The 27642-nt window shown below is 39.4% G+C and overlaps 1 protein-coding gene across 4 annotated transcripts; it reads left to right on the top strand.

The window, feature by feature from the left end:
• Positions 1–7942: 7942 nt before the first annotated feature.
• Positions 7943–26305, top strand: itga6a (integrin, alpha 6a). Of its 4 annotated transcripts, none has more exons than XM_080290417.1 (26): positions 7943–8214; positions 15824–15948; positions 16069–16148; positions 16236–16497; positions 16616–16747; positions 17686–17896; positions 18109–18302; positions 18386–18480; positions 19029–19156; positions 19243–19332; positions 19418–19479; positions 19555–19721; positions 20031–20171; positions 20266–20384; positions 20669–20831; positions 22018–22104; positions 22196–22275; positions 22373–22447; positions 22539–22641; positions 23134–23310; positions 23432–23527; positions 23603–23713; positions 23815–23907; positions 24003–24131; positions 25077–25204; positions 25706–25844. In XM_080290417.1, exons 1-25 carry the CDS (start codon positions 8027–8029, stop codon positions 25182–25184), a joined length of 3216 nt encoding a protein of 1071 aa, XP_080146543.1. In that variant the 5' UTR covers positions 7943–8026; the 3' UTR covers positions 25185–25204; positions 25706–25844. The 4 variants fall into 4 exon arrangements, with proteins under 4 accessions (XP_080146543.1, XP_026001161.1, XP_026001160.1 ...); XM_026145376.2 differs by having other exon boundaries at positions 7944–8214; positions 25077–25200; positions 25706–26096; XM_026145375.2 differs by lacking the exon at positions 25077–25204 and having other exon boundaries at positions 7944–8214; positions 23435–23527; positions 25706–26305.
• The last annotated feature ends 1337 nt before the right edge of the window (positions 26306–27642 follow it).

Here is a 27642-nt window from a genome sequence, read left to right as displayed (position 1 = left end):
ATTAATGGATCCTCTGTGGAGATCATCAAGAGCACCAAATTCCTTGGTGTCCACCTGGCGGAGAACCTCTCCTGGTCCCTCCTGGTCCAGCTCCATAACCAAGAAGGCCCAGCAGTGTCTCTACTTCCCGCGGAAGCTGAGAAAAGCCCATCTCCTTCCACCCATTCTCACCACATTCTACAGAGCGACTATCCAGAGCCTCCTGAGCAGCTGCATCACTGCCTGGCATGGTAACTGCACCGTATCGGATCGCAATACACTACAACGGATAGTTAGAGCAGCTGAGAAGATCATTGGAGCTTATCTTCCCTCCATCAGGGACACTTACATACCCGCTCCATCCACAAAACCACCAGCATTGTGAAGAACCCCACACACCCCTCACACGCACTCTTCCCCCTGCTGCCTTCTGGAAAGAGGTACCGGAGCATCCGGGGCCTCACTAGCAGACTACGGAACAGTTTCTTCCCCCAAGACGTCAGACTCCTGAATGCTCAGTGAACGGACTGAGAGAAACACACACGCACACCTGCATACACATCACTACCAAGCACTTATCTGTAGTATCTCTCTCTCTCTCTCTCTCTCTCACACACACACACACACCTACAGACACCAAGTTATTTTTGCACAATACTCAGCATTTTGTACATTTCCATTGCACTGTCTTGTCTTGTTTATTTTTGCATTTCTTTTTGCACATTGCACTTTACGTAGTCCTGTGTTTGTCCGTTATATGTCATATGTATGGTTGAAATGACAACAAAAGCCACTTCACATGACTTGACTTGATTTAAGAACGTTTTTGGATTGTAATGAAATTTGCATATTTTTGAAGTTCCCCTAATTTTAAATATGAATTAATGTATTAATATAGAGTTATTTTAAGTGTGCTTGTGGTAAAATATGTACAAAAAATGATGCCTAATTTAAAAAATTTATAAAACGTAATTGTATTTAATTATATCCTGAGTACAGTTGGAGAGACACCAAGGTCAACTTAAGTGGTTTTATTTCATTTAAAGTTACAGTCAGCTGATTTTAAATGGGAGAAAGGCACTAAATGACACATTATGATAATTTTCCAGATGTTTTGGGCTAACTGGGGCCAGCAGCAGCAACTCTTTCTGCATTGTCTCGCTGAGCGAAATTCAGGCAGGTTTAGACAGCAGTAGAGTGATTTGGATGTTGCTGATCTCCCGCTGTGTCAGCTGGAGCATTCATCACCCTGGCAACCCATCCTTTTCCTCAAATCACATAAATTCTCTCTGCAAAATGCTTTCACTGAAACCAAACTAAGAGCGGGCAGCTTCTTACAGAGTCAGGAGATAAAATCACCTGTGGGGTCTGCATACATTCAACTCGCTTCTCGCAAACATGGAAATGTGTTCCTTGACCTCTCCGTTTCAAAGGTTGAGCCTGTACTGCGAGGCTCCGGACATACGTGGAGTTTAAGTTGGAAACCTCCAGCGGGGACTTCATGATTGAGCATGTGTTTCCTTAGAATTAGTCACGGTGACTTTTCCCCTCAAGAGAAGTTATTTTTAACAACAAAGGCTTTCATGTTGAGCAACAGCAGCCAATAACAATTGAAAGGAAGTGTTAAGCTTTAAGCTCCGAGCAGATGCTAAGGTTAATGTTTGGTGCATCACACTGAGGAAATCTGTGCTAAAAGCCTTATGGTTGTGCTTCTGTTAAGCACAACATATAAGATTTGAATTCTTGCTTAAATCAGTGGAGGAATAGAGGAAAATATTCACAACCTCTTGGACGTGAAAAATGACATTTAAACCCGAAGGAATTAACAAATCCCCGTTCCTGATGTGACAGCTTTATATAGCTCTCGTTTCCTCTTTGTTCAGGAAAACCTGATTAATTAAAAGATGTGGTTTTCCCAGCTCATGTAAAAAGACTGCCTAGCGTATGATATGATTAGCATGACATAATGATAATACATCCCAGAGGGCAGTCCGTTGCACTAAAGCGGAAATTATTTCTCATTTTGCAGGGCTAACAAAGGAATTCCCTGTTTCATCTGCACAGCCTGGTTGAGAAAGATTTTGAAGAGGTCTGCGAGGTCCCACTCCCCTCACTGCTGACCCAGTAGCACCGTCCACCCCCGCCAAACCCAGGAGCCATAAATGGAACCAATCATTTGTGCGAGGGGAGTGGAGCAAATTTACTGCGGATGGTCTCCTTACAAAGAGCCACACCACTGTCACAACAGGACTGGGATCAGCTGCTCCAACTTTAGGGCATGCTTTACACAGCCACTGATGCAGACACAACTTCTGTTATCACTCAGCATTCATGCACCTCTCCGGTGCCTGTCTGCACCCACAGAGAGATACCATGTTCACTGTTCAGGCTGCTAAATTATAGGCATATCTCTTAGGGACACCACAAGTTGTTTGGATTTCACAACGTACCTAAAACGAATTCGAGGTCAGTTCCCACTCTCAGTCCTTTAAAATCAGGGCACTCACTCTCTTGTTGAATCTGTGGTACTCTACTTTAGTTTATTGTACTCCTGTTTGTGTCTTAACATATTTAACATATAATATAAGCATGGTGTATCACCTCGTTGAACGAGCCATCCAACTGTTCTCTCTCTGGTTATCTAATTCAGGGTTAAGGGAAGCTGGAGCCTATTCTAGGTGACACAGGATGAGAGGCAGGCTACACCCTGGTTTAGCACAGAGAGCCGCATATTCATGCCTGTGGTCACTTCAGATTCGCCAGCTAACCTAACCCCATCAGCGTCTCTGGGAGGAAGCCACACAGACACAGGGAGAACATGCAAACTCCACACAGACAGACCCCAGGTTAGAGTCAAAGGTTGGACCTCCTCACTGCGAGGTGGCAGTGCTAACCACCACATCACCGTGATGCCCTTTGCCATTAAAAATAAAATTTCCTCAGCCAAACATTTATTGCTATACGTCCAGTGTTAACCTACTTTTATGAAGATCTAAAAGAAACAAAAAAATAAATTCAGTAACCAAAAGATGTTTTCTGCTTTTAATAACTTTGACCGTCATTCTGTCACCTTCAATAAGACTTGATTTCTTGGCTCACCAGCTGGCAAATTGCTTATGCCAGCTGTACGCTCCGGCCATGTTTTCTTGTGGGTTTGGTTTTGTTATGCTGACTTAATTTTGAAACTGATAGAGCTGGCATGTCCGCCTCGCCGGGAGTGTTAGTATTAGAGTTCCTGAAACTCCAACAGTTGATTTGACACCTTCACGCCTACAAGGTGGCAAATAAGTGAAATCCAAATTCAACATGAACACTTACACCACAGTCAACATCTCTGAGAGTGAATTGTCCTGAATGCTGCACAAAAAAGTGAAGCTCATGTCTAAATTAATATTCAGTTAATGTAAACTACATTTAAATATTACAGATGTCCTCCAAATTAAGTGGCAACATCCATCTGTTTACGTTTCGTTGCAATCATCAGTGTGTTGGCACGCCAGCAAATTGCCTGCACCAGCTGTGCCTTTTGGACATGCTTCCCAGTCTCTCCAATAACTTTGGGTTTAGTTTCCTCCATCAGTCTCTGACATGTCGACTTTGGTGCTGTGAAACTTAAGCTCCTTGCCTTTCTGCCTTGCCAGGATCTGAAGTAAAGGGCTTCTGGAAGCAAAAAGTTTTCATGAATGGTGAAATTATTCTTAACAATAATTAGGGCAAAGTTAGACTCAGCAAGAAATAGTATAAAGATTTGAAATGACATGCTCAGAAAGGAGGAAGATGTTGACATAAAGATTTTATTCTTAGATGTTATTGTAAACAGCTTTGTGAAATGATTACATTTCATTTAATTTTATTTCAAATTCTGCTGAATACTTGACGACTTATTTAAGAGGTATTTCCCCCCCAAACACCTTAAAATATTGGCTTTACAGGAAGTTGATATGAGGTCAAACACACAGATTATGTTATTTTTCTGATCTGTAACACATCAGTAACATTGATGAGTTGCAACTGATTAAAAATATTATAATTTAATCCTGTAATGCAAAGTGTATCATATTTGATAGAAAAGTTTTTAAGACCCCTACATGATCAGTGTAATATTTCCCCTGAAAAAACTAAATAAATTGCACAAAATACAAATTCTGCAAAAATGATACAAATCCTAACCCATATATGCAAATGTATAATTAATTAAGCTTTAAAAACCCTCCAGTTTGAGTATTTTATCTGGCCTTTATTTCATTGTTCAGGCTTTATAGGACTGATATGTTTTTGCTGCATGTAAGTAAAACTGAAATCTGAAAAACAAATTATTGTGAACATTAAGAATTAAATTTGCTCACTTCTTTTAAGTCAGTGCAATAAGCGTGCACTCATAGAGAAAGGGGACTCCGGTTCTCCAGTGACTAATGAAAGCTGATATCGTTTCCAGTGATTCGACCTTGGGGGCCTCGCAAATCTTTCTCAAGTGAGTGTTCATTTTGCTCATACAAAGGTGCAGCTAATCTGTGAAGAAAGCCCTCGGCACCTGCAGGGGTCCACCTGTCTGACCTCTTTCTTCCCGCTGACCTGAGACAATGCAAAGCTGGGCGGCTTCACCTTCTCCCACAGCTTGTGTTACACAACCACCCAGGGCAACAGTGGACATGAAAGTGCTGTTGCTTTCAGGTGAACTCAACACACCTTTTAACTCTCTCATAGACACGTAGACAAAATCTAACAACAAAAAAAACCTCTTAGTTTCTTTACTGAGCATAAAATGAACACAAAAAAATGAATGATTATGAATAATTATTGGAAATAATAATATCTGCAAATAAATACACTGTTTATGCTGAATAGTCAAGATGTTAATAATCCTAAATGCGTTGTCAGAGTCAAGAATGGTGTATTAATCAGTATTAAATGCTTTAAATTACAGGAAGAAGTTATAACCTTTTTTTTTGCTACTGCCCTGCTGTGAAGTTAATATTGAGCATTTGCCATACCAGATCTTGACTGTAAATATAGTTATCTATATTTTAATTGATCTGCTATAAAAAAGTTTTATGCCCGCACTCAGTGAAGAAAATGCGGATGACATCAGTGAACATGATCTGATCTGACGCATCTGTGACCGAACCCACCAACAGAGATGCCTTTCACATATCTTACACTAGAACCCCCCAATCTCTTGCCACATTAGGAATGTGGCTAAGACCCTGACGCAGACCCCAACCCCCTCACACAACCCCCGCCCGACAACACACACACACACACACACACACACACACGCTCTCTCTCTCTCTCTCACACACACACACACACACACACACACACACACACACACACACACACACACACACACACTGGGCACTGGGCTTTCTAGTTTCAACAATGCCCACATTGTGTCGTCTTCTGCTGTGTAATTGTGGCCCAGTGCGGTTCAAACTTTACACCCGCACCGGCGAACAGCAGCTGATGCAGCGGGAGAAGAGAGCAGACAGAACAATGGATCTGTTTACGGTTTTTTACAGACGCTAGGACACATTTCTCAATATCTTAGGTCACGTTTGCAAAACTCCTCACACAGTGAGCACAACAGAAGTCTATGTGGGCTAAACTGAGGACCAGTTATCATTGTTTTGGCACAAAATGCATTCAATGACTACATCTCTCAAATTTCATGAATTATCTTCTCACTCAGACCAACAGCAATATTTTATTGAAACATATTTCCAATCTAAAAATGCAGTTTAACCAGCCACAGCTGATTCTCATTGTAGATGAACATCTACACAGATGTTACTCCTTCAATTTCATTACAAAAGGAGACAACTGCTGAATAGGTTTTTTTGTGATGTAAACATGGACCCAGCCAGAAATGGAGTAGAATAGCATTACTATTGTATGTGTATCAGTGGATGGTGTGTATACAAATTCTTGTATTTTGGGATTACTTAGTGCAAAAAAATAAAAATACATAAACAAATATTAACGAATTCTGCATGATGTCTGATTCATTCCAGTAACATATATTGAAATTATAAACAGAGATGTGTCCTTGTTTTACACAAGGAAACACTGTGTAATGCTACATGTTGTTAGTGTTTTTTAGGTCATTGTTTTGTGGGTGACAAAGTGTGTTTGTCGGCTGTCAACCTTTGCTAGTGTTCTGGAAGAATGAGTTTATTTGAGACCTGAATAAAGTGTTTTGGTAGTTGTAGTGCATTTTGAATGTGAAATGAACTGCTTTGCCAAGCTGACGGTCAGTTAGGAGGATTGTGTGAAGAGTTTTGCAAAAGTGACCTAAGTATTGAGAAATGTGTCCTAGCGTCTGTAAAAAACTGTAATGCTCCTGGTTTTGGAAGATGTGACACAAAACGAATCAAATGACAATTTTCAGGGACTCAGCAGCTTCTGCTCAGCTGTTTGTGAGACTCCTTTATCATTTCCTCGTCTCCAGAGAGAGTACTCTGCGATACTTCAATAAGAGTTAAAACATGACCAGAAGCAGAAAGAGGAGCTTCGGACAGGAATGACTGCTGATTTTACTAATTAGTTATTTATGAACACGAGGCAGAGCAGGTGCTGCTAATGACAGCCCAAATAAATATTTAATTATGATTTTCTTAGACGATTGAATACAAGATTTTTTGTGATAGATGCTAACAATGGCAATTTTAAGGTAGTATAGCTATATAGTGACCTGCAGCATCTCGTCTCTGTTGTCTGGCTGAATTTGGAGGCTTTATTTGTCCACCTGATGCAAACATTTGCTGTTTACGTGCGTCCATTCAGCACAACCTGCATCAGTGCGTTTAATCTGAGAGCTGTCTTTTTACAGTTTTTTACAGACGCTAGGACACATTTCTCAATACTTAGGTCACTTTTGCAAAACACTTCACACAATCCTCCTAACTGACCTTCAGCTTGGCAAAGCAGTTCATTTCACATTCAAAATGCACTACAACTACCAAAACACTTTATTCAGGTCTCAAATAAACTCATTCTTCCAGAACACTAGCAAAGGTTGACAGCCGACAAACACACTTTGTCACCCACAAAACAATGACCTAAAAAACACTAACAACATGTAGCATTACACAGTGTTTTCTTGTGTAAAACAAGGACACATCTCTGTTTATAATTTCAATATATGTTACTGGAATGAATCAGACATCATGCAGAATTCGTTAATATTTGTTTATGTATTTTTATTTTTTTGCACTAAGTAATCCCAAAATACAAGAATTTGTATACACACCATCCACTGATACACATACAATAGTAATGCTATTCTACTCGGTCTTCTCCATTTGGCCACAGGTTCTCATCCACATCACATCTCATGTCATCTTGGGCAACACACCTAGGAAAGAATCTTCTGGCATGCCAGAATTGAAGGAGTTGAAAAATTGAAGGAGTAACACCTGTGTAGATGTTCATCTACAATGAGAATCAGCTGTGGCTGGTTAAACTGCATTTTTAGATTGGAAATATGTTTCAATAAAATATTGCTGTTGGATTTTGCTGTCTTTTCAAGTTTTGCATTGTGTTATTGTTTTGGCCATAAGTTTAACAGTTTTGAAAACAGTATGTAAGCACATGCAAAATGTCCTGTACGTACAAAGATTTTTGGCAGTTGTTGTGTCTGAGTGAGAAGATAATTCATGAAATTTGAGAGATGCAGTCATTGAATGCATTTTGTGCCAAAACAATGATAACTGGTCCTCAGTTTGGCCCACATAGACTTCTGTTGTGCTCACTGTGTGAGGAGTTTTGCAAACGTGACCTAAGATATTGAGAAATGTGTCCTAGCGTCTGTAAAAAACTGTAAACCTGCTTATTTCAGCTGAGACTAAAAGATATTCAGTTTCTAACGTGTAATTATGACACTGATAAGTGATTCAGTGACACACTCCGCCATCATGGCCAGAGGTGGCGCCGTGGAGTACCACCCTAACCCGGTGGGGTTCAAACAGAGGCAGCTTTCAGTCATCAATTGACAGAGCAGAGAGGAGCCTAATTTTGGGACGGTTGGGCAGATCTGTACGACGCTGCAATGCTGCCGCAGGGAGGACGCTCTGCTGCTCACGCTGCACTTTTATTCTTCGTTTATGTCCTGGAGGCAACTTTTGTGCTCGGCTTTAACCTGGACACCGATCATGTCCTCAGGAAAGACGGAGAGCCTGGGAGCCTGTTCGGCTTTTCTCTGGCCATGCACCGGCAGCTCAACCCGGACAAAGTCATGTGAGTGATGTCTCCAGATGTTCACGTCTGTAGAGCTGTCTGAGCTCCTTGGAGCACCTGAGCGCACAGGTTCATTTAACAAGCAAGTTTAGGGACTTTTCTGTCAGGTGGCATCAGCGCAGAAATTCAAATGTGACTGGAAGTGCTGTGAGGACTGACTGGCGTACACTCTACCTACTTTCTGTTTAAACTTTAAATAATGAGAGAAAATAACTCTTTAACCCTCTCACGTGTTACAGTCGTGCGTTAGAGCAACTTTCTAATACAATGTCCTTTAACTTTATCTTTTTTTTTTTTACCCAGTTTCCCCCAAACCCCACAGGGTTTCTCACACGTTTTGTTTCAATTCTCGGTGATATCAGCAGTTTCCCCGCTGATACTTTGAATATGAAGTAGGGAAACAGCCAAAGGATAACAAGTGAATTTACAATGCTTGTAGTGTCATGCAAATGTGCCTGCAGGGTCAAACCGAGGCAGCACTGCGAGGAGAGAGGTAATAGGAAATAAAAGGGTCTCAGGATTGCTTTGCAAACGAGTGGATTTTTCAATGTACATAAAAAGGATCGAAGCTATTATTCCTGACATTTCATTCACCGATTACAAACAGCCAAAAAATTTCCATTCAAGATGCTATAATAATGTGTCTTTCAGTATTCTCTTGTCTTTTAATCTTCTAGGTTTCCTGTTATCAGCTTTGTTTGCTGGCGTTCTGCACGATCCTGGCAGTTTTTAGATTAGATTAGATTTTTGCTCTTGTGAGACAATTAAGAAGAGAAATCAGAACATGCTGACTAATGCAGCCTCACTCACATGTCAGTGAGTTTTGTTTGAGCAGTGCAGAAGGGGCAGAATCGACAGCGGTGTAGTGACCCTGATCATCCTGCCTCCTCAGTGTTGAGAAGAGGGTGTGGTGTATAAAAATGCTGGCACTCATGCAGCAGCATGTTGAGAAAAAGAGATCAGGGATGAGAAGCCCTGATAACACGTTTACAAAAAACCCAAGAGATTCCTCAAAGACGGCAGAGATTACTCTTAAATTGTGTAATTTAATCTAACTGCTGTTTTGACCACCGTGCCAAGACAGGTCATGTTGAAGTGAAGTTTTTAAAGCTGGATTTTTCAGATCGCTTTTTCACAAACATTTCTTTGTTCACAAAGAAGCATTCAAACTGAAAAGAGGAACTTTAACATTTGTCTGGCTTGGCAAGTCTAAAGGGAGGGAAAAGTCATGAAACTGATGTCATATTTGTCGGGCAAATAGAGCCTTGAAATGTGACACTGGCTTGAGAGTTTGTTTTCAGCCTGTAAAAGTCTGGGGAGCGTGCCTCTTTTACATCCTGCTCAGTGAGGAAGCAAACCTTATTTAGGGGAGGAAAAACCAGAGCATCTTTTTTTTATGTGAAAGGAACCTGAATATTTCAGGTTTTGGACTGTTGTTTAGACAAAAAATAAAAGCTTATAGAGAAAGCTGAGTGATGTGAGCATTTTCATATAGGAAATGTTTTCTTCCTAATCACCAAGCTCAACAGCTGTGCAGAAGTAAGCGCACATCTACCTGACAAGAGGCCTGTGCTTATTACAGGATGTAAACATAACCGCCTCGCTTGGTTGAGCTGTAAGGGCAGCAAGCTGCACGTTTTCATATGCTTGTCAGATATAGTTTGCAGTAAAAAAAAAAAAAAAAGAAAACAGTACTCACAACAAGGTTTATGGAGCTTCAAGTAACTTGGTTTCATGAGCTGTTTTGTGTATTCAAGAGAACTCCCTTCAAAACAGTTTACATGTTTAAATAATGCCAGAAGAAAATATGCACTGCTAAAGAAATGTATTAGACCAGCTCTCGTAAAAACTAGAAGACACAAATATTTCAGAAATCTTTAAAAAACTTGTTTAAAACTAAAAATGATCCAAATTCATGTTTTCATACCGAAGTTTGAGTCGGCATGTTGAACTCCTCTGATAAGTCAGAGATAAAGCAAGCATAACCACTTGAACCACTCAAACAACTTCTTCTTTGCAGGAACCACTTTTTTTTTTTCCACATGTGAGCTAATTAATGTTTGATTTAGCATTACTTAACCAGCCACACCCCCAACCACAGGGGGCCACAAACCAGTGTACTACCAGTGCCCATAAAAGGGGAGGGTTGTGCCAGGAAGGACATGCTGTGTAAACTCAAAGATACGCATCATCTGTAAAATTTCCATGTTGGATCAATCAAAGCCTGAGTAACAACAGCTGTCACTTGTGCAGCTGACCAGCAAGATGTTAGTGGAAATTGTGCTATTGTTGGCTGAAGACAGATGAGGACATGCATGGGTTGGTGTGACACTGGAGGAGGCTAGGAATAAGGTGAGATGGAGGTAGACAGTCCACTGTGGGAGACCCCTGAAAAGAAGAAGATAACTCCACAGAGTAAGAATGTGTCCTCCTGATCATATAAAAGAAAGATATGTTTATGGTTTTATGTGGTTTTATATGGTTTTATTTAAAAACTGACTTAAATAATTACTTTGTTGTTTTAGTTGACAAAACGTACAAGCACTGAAGTGACTCATTAATTGGAGCCCTAGTTACAATGAGCTCACATTCTTCAGCTCTTCTTGGTTGAAACTTCAGACACTGAGACACTGAGAAAGTGTAGCTGTACGGAAATAATAAAAGGACAGTAATGACGTAATAAACAGCAGCTCAGTCATGATCTTAGCTCTAGATCCTTGTGTGACCCTGAGATAATCAGTCAGACGAGACAAGAGGAAGCTCAGCAGAACAGCAGAACAGCTCTGCGTGACCTAAAGCTCTGAGGACCTCTGAGCCGGCGAAACCGCAAGTCAGGGATGCGTCACGCTGTCCAACATCCGTCGCTCCCGATTTTTTACGAAAACGTGTCATGACAATCGCCGGCAGCTGCAAATCTCTGCTGGCTATCACTACTTACTGTGCATCAGTCTGATTATGATAAATCATATGTGACGAGAGGAATGCTGGACTTCACTGGCTCTTTTTTAGGCCCTCTGCCCTGATGAGCGGTAGATGTAACTCCTCTCATGCCAAACCTACACAGGCTGAATTTCAGCTAAAAAAACACATTTTTTTGACTCTTCTGATGATTAAAGTGCTGGTGAATTTAATAATCAGGAAACCATCGCGTTGGTTAAGTATAGTCATAAGGTGTTTTGTTTTTGTTTGATTTCTAAAGAGATAATTAAAGCAAAGTAGACTCTCATTTCCATAAGTCACTGAAAGTATTGCAAAAAGTTGCTATTTGGCATTTTGATGCCTCTTTCATGAGTAATATGTTAAAGATGGTTTTAACATTCTCTCAATGAAACCAGACTGGGCATGCACGGCCATCTGTGCACATGTAACCCGATAGATTAAACGCATCAGTGAATCATCAGTGGAGATACTCCAGTCAAACTTCACACCAATGTCTGGCTAGTGTCAAGATAACAGATAAGTGGTCAATAAACAGACCCCCCGAAAATCCTCTAAAAACTTTAATCTTTACTTAAAGTTGACACGATTCTGTGATGTGTGTCAGCCAATCACAGGTCAGCAACAATCAGTGTGCGATGTGTAAACTGAAACAGTTGGAACAGCTGTGAGTTTCTTCTTGCTTTGAGTGCACAGCTGTGAAGGCATTGGAGCACATCTGTTAACAGAGACCAGTGAGATCACTGTGAAAGCCAACACCCGCCACTATGCATTTACGCCGCAGTGAAAGACACCCCACATGATGACTCTGAGTGGGACATTTTACATCTGACATGGTTACATTTTTCCTCAGTAGCCCAGAAAAAACGAACAAACTTTCACACTCTTTCTTCATTTCTTGTTACTTACATACACATGCACATCCATGATGCTAATATCAGCATGTGTGGTCCCTGTTTCGTTGATTAGGCTGTGTTTTTGGCAGTTTACAAATTGGACCGTGCAAATTCTCACATGTTGCTCAATATGTTTTTTGTACTGAGTCTATCCTCATCTGTTCGGTATTAGTGTCTTTTTACTGTCCACTCTCAGATTAGGCTTTTTCTTTGCAGCTCTGCCTACATTCTCGTCACCTCCTCACTGTCACTGTTGGGGGTCTTTATTTTACAGGAGCCATTCATTAAAGCTGCGAGCTGAGGATGCTTTCTCAGTTTAGATCGATGTACTTGTTTTCTTTCTTGGTTGTACACAAAGGCCTCCCACTTCTGTTTCTATTCTGGTTAGAGCTTTTTATGCACATCTTCAGAAGAAAGTTCTGTTGGCAATATCATCACATGCACCAAGACTGACAGATACTCAGCTAACTACGTTGTTGCTTCTTTAATCATCAGTTTTCAGCTGTGCCAACATAATTAGCTTTTTAAGGTGATACAGTTGAATTAAATAACATGATGTGCTACAGGAACATAGGAATGATGGATCTTGAAAATGGGCTTCCATAGGCACTAGATATGTTGATATTCTGTTAAAAATGTCTTTATGACTGAAATTATATTTCAGATGGAAAAACAAACAAAGCAAAGTGAGGGGTTGATCCTGACAACTACAGGTCATCAGTCAACGAGCATTCCCTTCATATTCCTTATTTCTAACACTTAAAATGACCTTTGTTTACAAAAGGGAGTTAATGATTTCATCAGCGTGGCCAGAAATGAGTGACTGAGCAGACTGGCAGAGAAGCTGGCGGTCCTTTGCAACCACAGGTATCAGATGGCCGATAAAAAGAAGGCAGGTTTTTCTAATATACTAAATATAGTTTAGATCTGAACAGGGCAGGAAATAAAACATACCACAAAGGAACAAGTAGGGGAAAACTTTTAACATTACATTTATTCTTTTATTTATTAAGTCATACCTTTTTTTGCACTTTTAAAAAAAACCCACTTTATGGTCTACTGTGTTGTGTTTTGTGTGTTTTAGTTGTGCTTAGGTCCAACATGTGACCGTTTCCAATTTCATTGAACCAAGTATGACTGTGCAATGAAAAGAAAGTGTTATCTCTTATCTTATGTTACAGCAGCTGCAGAGTGTTGCTTAAAGAGCTCACAAACACAGTGGCAAACACACCAACGTCCAGCTGCTTTTAAGATTTATTGAATGAACCTGCATTTAAAATAACTTTGATATTTCTTAGTTTTATCATTTACCCATAATCCCAAACTGTAACAAACTGTAAAGATTCCTTTTTAATATTTGCATGTCGCCGGGCTTTGTTTGAGAGGATGTTTAACGGCTCGGTTAGGAGGGTCCGTGTTGAGCAAATGAAACGCAGCGGGGCCGACCCTACAGATCAATAGGTGGGTCAGAGTCAGCTGCAGTGAGGAAGAAAGAGAGGATTTCCTTTCATTCCTTAAAACAAATTCCTTCATTGTAAGCTTGATGGTCAGCTAACATGTGAAGTGTTTAGATGACTGTTAGTGTAAAATGCGTCAAACTATTGTTTTGGTGCCAACTGGTCCCCAGTGACTCACATCCTGTAGTCTGATGTGTTCTGTTCACTGGCACACAGTTACAGTGTGTTAAAGTTTAAAATCAATCAAGCCTGAATATCAGACGTCTGTATCAAATGGCAAGTGTCACAATTTTCTGTTAAGAGCTGTGATTTATGTTAAGATTTTATCTATTTGTCTAAATGATAACAATAATATCATCCACTGTGTCTTTGACCTGTGCAAGTACCACAACACTGAGTGGAGGGAAGAGTTGTGGTTGAGTCTTGATGCATGCTCAATCATCCAGCTAAGGAAATCCGTGAAAGTTGACGTAGCGTTTTAAGGGGGAGAAACGCTTCATCCAACCAACTTCTTCAGTCTGTGGATGAGGTGATAGTATTTGTTAAAACTTATATGGCATACTGTTATATATGATGTGATTTTACTTGATCACAAGTAATAACCTTTATTTCCTTTTATTTTTAACAGGCCATCTCAGTTGTGTGCTCAGTGTTACTTTTAGTGCAGGAAGTGGTTCAACCCCACTCTATCTGATCAAGACTGCTTGTGGTTTTTCTCCCTCACTTCCTTGCACATTTACTTGACTCTGACACTGTGTAAAAAGTCACACAAAGCAGGTGCTCACTGCATTTCATACCCAGATACAGTATCTAATTGCAGATGCACTGCAACTGTATTTGAAGCTGCTGAATGAATCCTAAAAACGTTTTTAAAAAGTGTTAACATTTTCAAGCCAAGTAGTAAAATGTACTTTATGAGAAGCGCTGTATATCAGTGTATTTTGTACAGTTAATTCATAGAAATTTCATGTTTTTAGACCCTTTCACTTTCTTCCTGAAATAACTGTAAAACATGTTAAAAAACGCGTAAAATGTGACCGTTGCACACTGCACTGCACAGGAGGGACCATGATTCATGTGCAGTAAAAGCTCGAAAGAAAAACATAAAAATATTCAGATATATTTAAGTGCAAATGTAGGTGTATAATCAGCATAATCACACCCAGTCTTACTATTTCATAGTCCTGTAAAATAACCTGGTCTGCACATAATTTTTGGCAGAAACAGGCTGGGTTTTTGTTCATGCATTTGTCTGTGTTTCTTAAATCAATCTGTAAAAAGACAGTCTGTTGAACCCCAGTGACCTGTGTGTTGGTGCTGCGTATGTCATCGTACCGGCTGCTGAAAACATATAAAACACAGAATCTCTTTCTGAGATGTTAAAAGATGTGTGAGTCTCTGCGACAGTGCGGGGTTTCAAAGGGAAGTGTGTTTAGAAGAGAGCAACAACCACAATACTGAAAAGCAATAGTCTGGTTGAGTTCCCCCTTGCCCTCTGCAGGGTGTGAAAACACTAGTTTATTGCCATATTTGGAACTTCTCTAATTTTTGTTCCTAAAAAATAAAAGATGCTCCTGAGAGCCAAGAAAACAAAAATGTTTTGATGTTTTATTTTATTGTAAACAGTTTAAGAATTGTATTGTAGTATTGTAGCTTAAAGAAACATGCTTTTCAATTGTCAATTGTTATTTCTTTTTGATCTTCTGCTCCTGGTAGTGGACGTCTGGTGCTGCTTGATCCCAGAAGGATATGATGTAATGATATTGTTTTCATTTTTGTCTGGCTTTCTGGTGAAAGTTCTTTTTATTTTACGAATTTTAAAATGAAGCAAACACATCTGAGCATTAAAACATTATTTTAACAAATAATTTCTCATAGTCAAGCTTTTGTTAACCGGCATTCTGCATATCTGATAGTCACCTAAAGCGGGGTTGTTAGATCATGTCACCCATTGTACTAATAGGGATCATGAAAGGTATGACAGAGAACTGAGTGAGGCAGAAGGGAATTTACTCAGAATTGTGGAAGTGGAGCCATAAATTAGCCTCAGAGATAGGCATACTAGCACTTGAGGAGCCCCAGCAGGGCCAAAATGATGACAGCTGTCCTTTAACCATCAGTATTGCACTCATTTGTTGTTTCCCTTCATTATCACTGTTGATGTTTTTATATGTTTTTATATGTGTGTGAAATTCTACAAGCTGTGGCTTTGTTGAATGGTATCCCAGCAAAGGTAACTAAAGCAACAGTTCCCAAACTTTTTATGAAATAAGTTTTGGATTAAATATATTTCTGTCTTGTTTTTTGTGTGTTTTTTAGGGTACTGATTGGTGCACCCAGAGCCCGGTCTTTGCAAAACCAAAAAGCCAATATCACTGGAGGCCTGTATAAATGTGAAGTCACCCAGTCTAGTAATTGTGAGCGTATCAAATTTGATGATAATGGTGAGAACTCTGCCTGCATACCTACCTAAACAAAATCCACTGCCTTTGTAATTTTGACAATTTGTAGAAACCAAGCTTTCCAAGTAAAATGTTCAATTATGTCTGTTGGCAAATTTTCAGCGGATCTGAGACTTGAGAATAAAGAGAATCAGTGGATGGGGGTGTCAGTGAAGAGTCAGGGACCTGGGGGGAAGATTGTGGTGAGTCAAACTAAGTATTAAAACCATCGTTCTGTGGATCCTCGTGCCCTGGTTCAGTAAAGGTCTTACTCGTATCTTTTTCTTCAGACATGTGCTCATCGCTATCAGAGGCGTTTGAATGTGAATACTCCAGAGGAGACTCATCACATCCCCGGACGTTGTTATATTCTGAGTCAGGACCTAACCATTGACCCTCAGTCTTCTGAGGATGGAGGTGAATGGAAATTCTGCGATGGCAGACCTGAAGGCCACGCAATGTTTGGAACATGCCAGCAAGGACTGGCAGCTACTTTCACCAATGACTACCATTACATGGTTTTTGGAGCAGTGGGAGCTTACAACTGGAGAGGTCACTATGTGATTGTGTCTTTATATGCTGTTTATCTTCATTAGAGGATTTAATTTTTGTACATGAATCTCATTTTTTAATCCTAATTTTTCTCATCACTTTGTGCTCTTAAATCTAGGGATAGCGCGACTGGAGCAGAATAACAGTACTTTTCTGGACATGGGAATATTTGATGACGGCCCATATGAAGTTGGGAATGAAAAAGTCAGGAACCCTGATTTTGTGCCTGTACCTGCAAACAGCTACCTCGGTGAGTTGAACACCCACAGATATTTTTTTTTCCGTCACTTGTTTGATGTTAGTTCATTAATTTCCTCAAGCAAACGTGAATGAGCTAAAACAATAATGTAAAAAAGAGTGAGCCAAAATTCCTTTAAAAAGATGTAAAGACCAATATGGTCATACGGAAATATCCAGATAAACAGAAGTAACTTTCTGGGATTTCCTTACCTGGATGATTATGCATACATGAAGATATTCATCAAGTTATTATTGCTGCTACACGTGATTTTACAAACTACTGAATTCTGGGGTGTACTTAGTTTTTCAGAGGACTTCAGAGAGACCTGTAAAAACTTTGGTTTTCATATCATTGTATAAAGGGGGTCAGGGGGTCCTTTGTCCCACTTTGGGGGGAAACTCCCACTGGGTTTAAATCTGGGACTCTCCGCCATTTGACCTTAGAACTGAAGAAGCTTCTCGGATGAGAGGTGAAACGTCTTCAAGCAACTTCAAGAAGTCCAGACACTTTTCTTGCAAGCTCCTTTGACTACGATGACCTGGATGACTGAGAACCTTCACAGACATTGTATAAAAGTACAAAATTAGGCTTACCAAGCAAGCATGTCCCTCAAACCTGCTCAGGCCAACATCGAAAGAAGAGCTTTGATTGTCCTTCAAGAAGCCTGGAGAACTATTTCTGAAGACGAATTAGAGAAATTACAAGAAAGCTTGTGTCAGAGAGCTTTGAAGAGTAAAGCTGGTCATACCAAGCACTGACTTTCAAGTTTGTTAGATGTTCAGACTCACATGTTTCGGCCTTAGATACTATATTTCCATGTATTTTTGTGTATGTGTCAATAAACTGCTGCACCTACTTTCCATTTTTCTCGCAAAATATAAAGCAATGAGAGGTAGCTCAACACTTTTGCACAGCACTATAAACCTACTTCATTTAACACACTTTAGGATTCTCCCTTGATTCGGGACACCACATCACCACTAGGGGTAAGCTGACAGTGGTGGCTGGAGCGCCCAGGGCCAATCACAGCGGAGCTGTAGTCCTGTTCAAGCAGGACATGGTAGCAGGAAACCTCTCAACGGAGTACATTCTGCATGGTCCGGGTCTGGGATCCTGCTTTGGATACGACGTGGCTGTAGTGGACCTGAATAACGATGGGTGTGTAACATTTCTGACTGCCTTTGGGTACATTTATTAGATTGTTCAGAAGAGTAGACTCGATCCAAACTTAACAATTCACAAAAGAGTATAAAACACATAAATTTCAGATTTGCACAACTTTCTTTAATATCACTTCATTTAAAAAAATATTTTCCGTTTTTAAGTACTTTTAATAGCGTTTTTTGTTTTTTCACTCTATGTGATACTAGGTGGCAAGACATAGTAATAGGAGCCCCTCAGTTCTACATGAAGGGTGAAGACATTGGGGGAGCTGTTTATGTTTACATCAACAATGCAGGAGTTTGGGAAGGAAACACTCCTGTCCGTCTAATAGGGACCAAAGACTCGATGTTTGGCGTGGCAGTAGAGAACATCGGCGACATCAATCAAGACTCATATAAAGGTGATTAAGCTGACCTTTTTGCGCTGTGTTTGTCTTGTCTTTGTCATTTGCAGTCACATAAATTGTGTTTTTTCCTCATACAGACATTGCGATTGGAGCTCCGCAGGAAGATTCTGGGACAGGAAAAGTCTACATTTATCACGGCTCTGCACAGGGGATCAAAACGACCCCTGCACAGGTGGATATTTGTTTAGAAAATTATATTACATCAGTGTTTTGTTACAGTCTGAATGCTTTCATGAAGTCTGGTTTATGCTGTTGCAGAACCATGTTGCTAGTGATAAACCTCTAAAGCTAGCTGCCAAAGTTCAAAATGACTTTTTTTTTCCACCAGCATATTCCTGATGAACCTAATAACGGCTCCAAATGAATAAAAGTGTTTCTCCATAACTGCTGGACTTAAGAAACATCGGTTTGGTACAGTTTTTAAAAAAATAATAATAAGAAAAATACACGGCTACCCCTAATAGTGAGCCTTAACAGTCTTGGAAAAACAGGATTTTGCATCTGAAATTTTTTTCAGACTTGGGATCAAGAGATAGAAAGCCTGTGCTACAGCATTTTCTCATTATTAATATTTCTTCTTGCTCTTAAACTCAGACATACTAAGGTAAAGTAAAATCTTCAGCTAGTTTAGCTGCTAATTTAAAAAACCTCATTGGGACAACTTTGTCTTTACTGTGTTTCTTTTCCTCGCTTAATTTCAGTTCCATCTTTATTTTCCAGATCCTTTCAGGGAAAGACCACAACATTCGATTTTTCGGCTATTCTCTTGCAGGAAACATGGACCTGGATGGTAACTCTTATCCAGACTTGGCTATAGGCTCTCTGTCAGATTCAGCTATGATTTACAGGTAACTGTGGCCTTAACCGTTAGTTTAAATTTAGTTAAAGTCCTACTGACCTCAATCACAGTTTTATTTAACCATCTTTCTTTTAGAACAAGGCCAGTCATTAGCCTCAACAGTGTTGTCAAAGTGTCTCCAAATGAAATAAGTCTTACAAATAAGACGTGTGGGGACCATGTTTGGTAGGTGTTCTTATATTATTATATTCAAACAGACTTCAGAGTGAAAACTTTCTTTTTCCTAACAATATCTGTTTTCTGTCCATAGTTTCACTGTGATGGCATGCTTTTCCTACAAAGCTAATCCTGCATCTTATAATCCAAAGCTTAGTATGTAAAAATTTATTACATTATTTTTCCATTTTCAAATTTATTTTTTTCTAACATTTTACTTCAACACTGCAGCTGTTAGCTATTCTGTGGAGGTGGACAGAGCTCACAGGAGAGGACTGACTTCCAGAGCGATGTTCTTAAACGACTCCAGCTCTGAACTAGAATACCAGTTCAACGGCACCTTAAAACTCAAAGAGCAAAATCAGCAAAAGTGTATCAAACTAATAGCCAGACTTAAGGTAAATCAAGTGTCACACAGCTACATCACTGAGAACAAGCTAGAAGCCTCTCTCAACTTTAAACTGGAGAAATTATTTAAAAAATGAAGACATGGACGTTGACGATAGTAATAACAATTTCTTGGAGATGTCAGTATTCGAAAAATGACCGTGCATGAACATATGTAGTGCTAACTTTGAGGTCATTTATAATAAATGAATAGTGAAATTATATAAATCAAAACTGTAATAGTATATATTAAAACAGAGACAGTAACAGTAAATCATAATAATAAATGCATTAAAAGCCTTTTTTTGTGATTCACGAAGGATAACATCAAGGACAAGATGCGTAGCATTCCCATTGAGGTGTCGGCAGATATAAGTACAAAACAAGAGGAATCAATCAATGGCCTCCCTCGCATGATTCCCATTTTAGACGCCACTCAACCGAGCAAAATAATTTCTGAGGTAAAGGCAACTTCTAAATGTAAACACTAAAACTCATTGTGTCGAGTTTGTTATGTAACATTTGTATATTTGTCGTCATTTCCTGTTGTTTCAGGTGAACTTTCTAAAAGAAGGATGTGGAAGCGATCATATTTGCAAAAGTAACCTAAAGATGAATTATAGTCTACACTACAAAGAAGCCAACAAAGAGGAGTACCCCCCGTTAAATAAGAGGTTAAAACTCATTCTCAGACTGTAGTAATATAAAGTAGCATTGATTGAGTTTTGTAATGGGACCAGTTGGACTTTAAAACCCACCCTGCTTTTTCATGCTTTGGCCTTTTGGATGACACACATCAAAGTGAATGGTTGAGTCTCACTGGGCCACCAACCCTACTTAAGCTCAGACATGCTGATTGCACAACATACACAGTTTGCTACACGATTGTTATCACTGAAGAAGCATGTTTTCTTTGTTTTTGTTTTTTTCATCACTGGTCATGACTGTGTGTCTGCAGCAAGAACGGCATCCCAGAGTTTATTGTGAAATCCCAGAGGAAGGACTTGGCTGTGTTGGTGACAGTAAGCAACATGAATGGTGACGATGCTTATGAGGCAAAGCTGGTGGGGACCTTCCCAAATACCATGTCATATTCTGGAGTCCGCACCGATCAAACAACAGTAAGTCGACTGTAAAATTACTTTGTTGTATTGTAAGAAAGTTACAAAATTTAAAGTCCTTTACCTGCAATTGATTCAAGCCCTAAAAGCATTAATCAAAATACTAAAAAATGACTTCCACTGTGGCTTAAAATACCTGGAGCATTTCCGCTGTTTAATATGCAGGAGGTATGAATACACAGTATATGGATGATGATGATGAGAGAGGTGGGCCTGGCAAGAGGAAAATCCAGTATTCAGATAATTAAACACAAATCCCTGACTGATTGAATCCATGACAGTGACTGCTTGTTCCACTCTTCTGGCATATAAAAAACAACGTAATGGGACTGTTACGGGTTTAAAAGCTTGGCCTTCTTTGTATGGAAGCCCGTTTCTGCCACTAAAAAAAAAAAGGATCCATAACTCAAAATTTCGAGTTATTTTCTCGAAATTCCGAGTTATTTTCTCAAAATTCCGAGTTATTTTCTCGAAATTTCGATTTATTAACTCAAAATTTTGAGAAAAGCAACTCGAAATTTCGAGTTAGCGCTGCCAATCAGTAATCTACGTGAATGACGTCATTTCCTTGTTACCCAGAAGCTGAAGCCCTCAGCTACAAATGCTACAGCTAAGCTACCGGTATTACATCCAGTCGTGAATGCACAGATTGCTGAGTGTTTTCAGCCTGGCTTCACAAATGATGAAATCCCTGTGTTATTAGCTGAATCACATGGTGTTACTATCAGCAAACGTACTTGCGAAAGCGCCAATTTGTTGGGATCCGTTTTTGAGTGCGCGTTCCTCTGCGCCATATGCTTCCGGGTAACAAGAAAGCGACCTCATTCACGTATATCTTTGATTGGCAGAGCTAACTCGAAATTTTGACAAAAGTAACTCGAAATTTCGAGTTATGGATACTAGCTTTTTTATTTTTATTTAGTGGCGGAAACGGGCTTCCATATCTTTGTGCATGTTCTTTAGCGTTTGTAATAGTTTGCATGCTAGCAGCTAAGCTCAAGTACAGTTCTACATCATCAACAAGAGAGTCGCCCCCTGTTGGCCCTTTGGAAAATTGCAGGTTTAAGGGGCTTTACCTTTTCTAAAGCCTAGTGGCTACATCCATCTTTTATATACAGCTTATGACCGCGTCATAAAGTAAATACTTGGATATATTACACACGTTTTCCGATGTGTTCTTTTCTAGATGGAAAACCTGATCACCTGTGATGCAAATGTAAACAGCTCTCAAGCAGAATGTGAGCTGGGAAATCCTTTTAAGAGAAACTCAAAGGTACAGAAATGTCACGCTCCTGCGCTAATGCTTTCTAAGACACTTGGCTGTTGTAATTCATATGTAAGAAATGCTACTACTTTTTCACAAGGTTACCTTTAAAGTCATCCTGAGTGCTGCGCATGTGACTTTAGACACCACTGAGATTGAGATCGACCTGCAGCTGAATACGTAAGTAAAGATGCTGAGATTCGCTTTCTGTTATGTGCTGCACACTTTCAAACTGGAATGTGTTATTGTTATTAATATTACTATCCTTTTCGTTTAGGACCAGCTACCAAGAAGCAATCCATGTAAAAGTAAAGTGTAAAGTGATCATTGAATGGCCTTTGTCTGTCTCTGGGTAAGTTTGTTCTCGCAGAGATTCCTTGACTTGTTTGACTTCACCTTTATACCTATACAGGACCTCCAACCTTCTCGCTTGTTGTCATCAGGGAAGCTAATCCTACCCAGGTGTTTTTTGGAGGTGTTGTGAGAGGAGAAAGTGCAATGAAGTCAGAAGAAGAAATTGGAAGTTCGATTAACTTTACTTTCACTGTAAGTTCATACATTTCACCTATTTTTTTAATATTAATATTGTTTTCATAAAACTTACTGGTCACTTTATTGGGTATACCTGTTTGTTAATGCAAATATATAATTAGGTACTTACATGCGAGTATTGTTGCTGACCACGTCCATACCTTCATGATCACAGTGTCACAAAGCTCATACCCTCTCAAACTGGTTTCTTGAACATGACAATGAGGTGATTGTACTCAAATGGCCTCCAAAGTTACCAGAACTCAGGCCAATAGAGCATCATTGGGATGTGATGAAACGGGGGATTCAGATATCAGATATCACGTCAATATGGACCAAAATCTCAGTGTTGAATATTTCCAGCACCTTGTTCAAGCTATAATATGTAGATTTAAGACAGTTCAGGTTAAGGGAGATTCAACCCAGCGCTAGCAACGTGTACCTAATAAAGTGGTTGCAATGTTTATGTGAAATTGCAGAGTTGTTTCCTGTTAATTTCTCCTCCAGATAAACAACTCGTGGAAGCACTTGAAACCTTCTTTCGAAACCTCACTAAACATTTTTTGGCCCAAAATTCAAAAAAATGGGAAATGGCTTCTGTACCTGATGAGCATCACTTCTGAAGGACCAGAGAAAATCCATTGCTCCCCTAAAACTGAGATCAACCCTCTGAATATTGCTCAGGTAGCATATTTAAGCGTTCAGCTTCATGTGTTACAGCTGAAATTAGACCACTGATGAATGGGCCATTATGACACGCCTGCCCTGTTTGATTCTGTGTTGAATTAACGAGATGTTCTTTCAGCAGTCCTCTGTGCATCGAACAAAACGAGAAATTATGAAAGAAGAAAGAAAAACTGGTGGAAAAACGTCTTCGCTGAAGGACAAGAAGAGAGTTTTTGTAAGTGATATAAATGCACATGCACAGTTTAATAAAAGTGTTTATATGATGTTTAACTGTGTATTTGCCTACTAGTCCTGTGAAGATGGGATGGAAAAATGTGTGGTGTTCAAGTGCCCCCTGCAGGGGCTCGATGGTACAGTAGTCGTATTGAGATCCCGTCTGTGGAACTCAACCTTTATTGAGGTAATAAACAGCATTTTTATTGTTTTCACATGTCTCTTCATGTGAGATAAATCAAATCTCATGATTTTGCTTCATTAATAATTGTTGTTTTTTGCACACAGGAGTATGCCCCTAGTTCAACCTTGTCAGTAAAAGCCACACTTGAATTTGATACTCAGAGGGAAAACGTCATACTGACCAATCAAAACACAAATGTAAGCAATTCAAGCTGCATAACGACATTAACCTTATTGCTGTGTCGGTCCCAACTCAGTCTCTCGGATTTCCTCCCTTTTATGTTTTTTTCCAGGTGAATGTGAACGTGTCTCCTGACGATGAAGCAGCTAAGTATCAGGGAGGAGTTCCCTGGTGGATCATCCTGGTGGCAGTTCTCATAGGACTCTTGATTTTGATTCTACTGGTTTATCTGCTGTGGAAGGTGAGAACATGGATGTCACACCTACAGTTACACAATGGACATGGATATGAGAAAAGAACATGAATTTAGAGAACCCCTCGTGAAAATTAGCCAATTAGAAAAGGTAAATGAAGCCTGAAAATAAAGCTAAAGATACTTAAAAATAACATTTTCACCTTTTTTGCTAGATTTTTATGCTCTGATTGCCTTTCTCGGTTTGGTTTTATTGTGAGTATATGAGATATTGATACACTATATGGACAAAAGTGTTGGGCCCCACCTCTTATTCTTTGAATTCGAGTGTTTTCAGTCCAATCCCCACAGGATTATAAAGTCAAGCACCTAGCCATGCAGTCTGCCTTTGCAGACATTTGTGTGGAAACATGGCCTGTATTTGTATGGCGCTTTACTTAGTCCCTATGGGACCAAGACACATGGCTTTCAAAACAAGTATTTCGGTGCCTTGACATTAGTTGCCAGCCTAGCTCTGGTCAGCTGTAATAAAATCTGCCAACCGGCTCCATTAATAAAAACTTTCCCCCTTTTTTCACTTTACAGAAGGTGAAGTGTAAAAATGAAAATTCACTCTTTAATTATGGCAAAGAGCTCTGCACTGGAGAGCTTGTCAGCTCTAAATGATAGTTTATTGTTAGATTTGCATTAAAAGTTTCCATCCATATAAATCTGTTATTTGGTGACTAAAATACACTGTTGGGTAAACTCACTCAGGGTCTGGGTGGGTCATACCAAAACCTGGACATATAACTGATAATAAAACTCGCCACAACACAGTTTTAAGAAGGTGTAAATCATAACCCGAAGTTTAATATTTTCTACACGTTTGTTATTTGTCATATAACATCTGCACATCAACACTGGACTCCGGAGGAAGTATTTGCTTTAAAAATGTATGTTTGCTCCTGCTGGACACGTTTGTAACACTTCACCACCCTTGCTCCTCCTCAGTGTGGTTTCTTCAGGAGACCATCTAAAGACCAGTACAATGCTGCATATCAGAAGGCAGAGATCAACATTCAGCCGTCTGAAAAAGACAAACTCAGTGCTGAGGACTGATATATGCTCTCTGAACGTGGGTAAAGTCAGCATGGCGTGTGGTTACTGCAGTGACTAATGAACTTGCTTTTAAGCAAATTCTGCTGACTTGTTGAAGGAAAATTCAAATCAGACTCATATTGCACGTGTTATTTGTGGGGAAAAAGTCACTTTGCTCCTAAATTGAGTGAAATAGACATGCTGAAGAGAGATATTTTTCGTCTACATAAGAAAATAAATGTATATATTTTTTTTTATTAATAAGCTCTTTGTGCAATATGGTTCTGTGGATTTTTCAAGAGTAATGCATTTTCTCGCCAGTAGACTTACTAGTTTCCCCTAGTGCTTCTGCAGGCGCTTTTCCTGACATCCCTGCACCTGTTCTGCTGCAAAAGTCAAGGTTGCAAGCATGCTCTGTTGCCACTGAGCATGCTTCCTCAGCATTTCTGCACAGCTCCTTTACAGACTGTGGGAATATTGCTGATACATTTTTTTTAAAGTTATTAATGCATTGTGTTTTCTTTAAAATTTCTCTTTCCTAGTGTGGATTCTTCAAACGCTCCAAAGAAAACGACAGCGTCCCTCGTTACCACGCAGTGCGGATAAGAAAGGAAACTCTTGAGCACAAAGATGGAAAAGTGAAACACGATCCTTTTGAAAAAAAGCAGTGGATGACGACTTGGATCGACAATGAAAGTTACTCATGACCTTTTTCTGCTCAGATGTTTGAACAAAGACAAAACTGATCTTAATTAATAATTTCATTAACATGTTGCTCAGATATAGTTTTTTTTATTGCTAAATGCAGATAATGCTTTTTACACTGTATAGCCTATGAACTATTTTTTTCTAATCGTTGTATATATTTGAATATGTCTGCGCATTTTATATTTATACTTTTTTTTTTTTTAAAAAAGAAATCAAATCAAGCAACCAAAGTTTTATCCACTCATGTCTGAAGCCGAATAACAATGGGCAAAGTTTACTGCTGTTTTTAAAGTTGTACTGTCTCACTGGAAGGCAAGGCAAGGCAAGGCAAGTTTATTTGTATAGCACAATTCAACAACAAGGTGATTCAAAGTGCTTTACAGAGACATTAGAAACAAGAACAAATAAAAAGCATGATTTAAAATTGAATAAAACAAGCAAATAAACTAACTAACTAATTAACAAACAAACAAACAAACAAACAACAGTATATAAAATCAAAACAGATAAAATCAGAACAGTAGATAAAATCAGTAGTTAAATGTAAGTTTTGAAATTTAAGCTTAAAGTGTGGATTTGGTGCTTTATTCAAATGCAGCTGAGAACAGGTGAGTCTTCAACCTGGATTTAAATAAACTGAGTGTTTCAGCTGATCTGAGGCTTTCTGGGAGTTTGTTCCAGATATAAGGAGCATAAAAGCTGAATGCAGCTTCTCCGTGTCTGGTTCTGACTCTGGGAACTGATAAAAGACCGGATCCAGATGACCTGAGGGATCTGGAGGGTTCATACTGGGTCAGGAGGTCATTGATGTATTTTGGTCCTAAACCATTCAGAGCTTTATAGGCCAGCATCAGAACTTTAAAGTCTATCCTCTGACGGACAGGCAGCCAGTGTAAGGACCTCAGAGCTGGACTGATGTGGTCCACTTTTTTGGTCTTAGTGAGGACTCGAGCAGCAGAGTTCTGAATGAGCTGTAGTTGTCTGACTGATTTTTTAGGTAGACCTGTAAAGATGCTGTTACAGAAGGTACAGCCAGTCACTGTAATATGAATGTAAATGAGGTTTTTTTTCTGTGAATGGTAAGTATGTAAATTTTCTGTTTTTTCTTCTTTGAAATGACATTTAGGTACATTTAGGTACATTGTCTTGTCACAAACAATAGATATTTGAAAATAACTGTGCGAGTCTAATGTGAGAGCAGCTCCATTTTTCCTCTCTGCTCACATTAGCTCACCTTGGTTCTCACATATGAACTCCATCTACTGTACTACGAGCCTCACTTTTTGGTCTCTGTGGGGAATTCAAAGCGAAGACGGTGAAAATCAAGTGAAACGCTTTAATTCAAAATGCCTTAAAAAAAGGTTTTTGCCAAGTAAAATAAAAATGCTTAAAGAAAATCTTTTCCTGTTGAATTTTCTTGTCATGAACATATCTGACATGAAAGCAGGACTGAAGTCAGTTATCTTTATAAAGTTATTTCACATTCAGCTGTAACAAACTCCTTTCTAATAGCGAGTTTTCAGATAGTCAGAAATCCAAACACATGAAGTATCTGATTCAATTCAATCTTATTTATGCACTGCCAAATTACAACAACAATCACCTCAAGGCGCTTTATACTGTAAAGTAGACCCCACACTAATACAACGGGGAAAACCCCAACAATCATATGATGCCATATGAGCAAGCGCTTTGGTGACAGTGGGAAGGAAAAACTCCCCTTTAACAGCAGAACCAGGCTCGGGGAGGGGCAGCCAGGGGTGGTTGGGGT

Source organism: Astatotilapia calliptera, chromosome 16, assembly GCF_964374335.1.
Source record: "Astatotilapia calliptera chromosome 16, fAstCal68.1, whole genome shotgun sequence".
NCBI lineage: Eukaryota > Metazoa > Chordata > Actinopteri > Cichliformes > Cichlidae > Astatotilapia > Astatotilapia calliptera.
The sequence above is the reverse complement of the archived record's forward strand: the minus strand, read 5'-3'. Positions and strand labels throughout refer to the sequence as shown.

What these genes read in the sequence shown, in the direction of transcription:
- itga6a (XM_026145373.2), top strand. Translation starts at nt 8,027, where the DNA reads ATGCTGCCGCAGGGAGGACGCTCTGCTGCTCACGCTGCACTTTTATTC. An exon ending in ACCTGCAAACAGCTACCTCG is followed by an intron (nt 16,748 to 17,685) that starts GTGAGTTGAACA and finishes AACACACTTTAG; the next exon opens with GATTCTCCCTTGATTCGGGA. An exon ending in ATCTTATAATCCAAAGCTTA is followed by an intron (nt 19,480 to 19,554) that starts GTATGTAAAAAT and finishes TCAACACTGCAG; the next exon opens with CTGTTAGCTATTCTGTGGAG.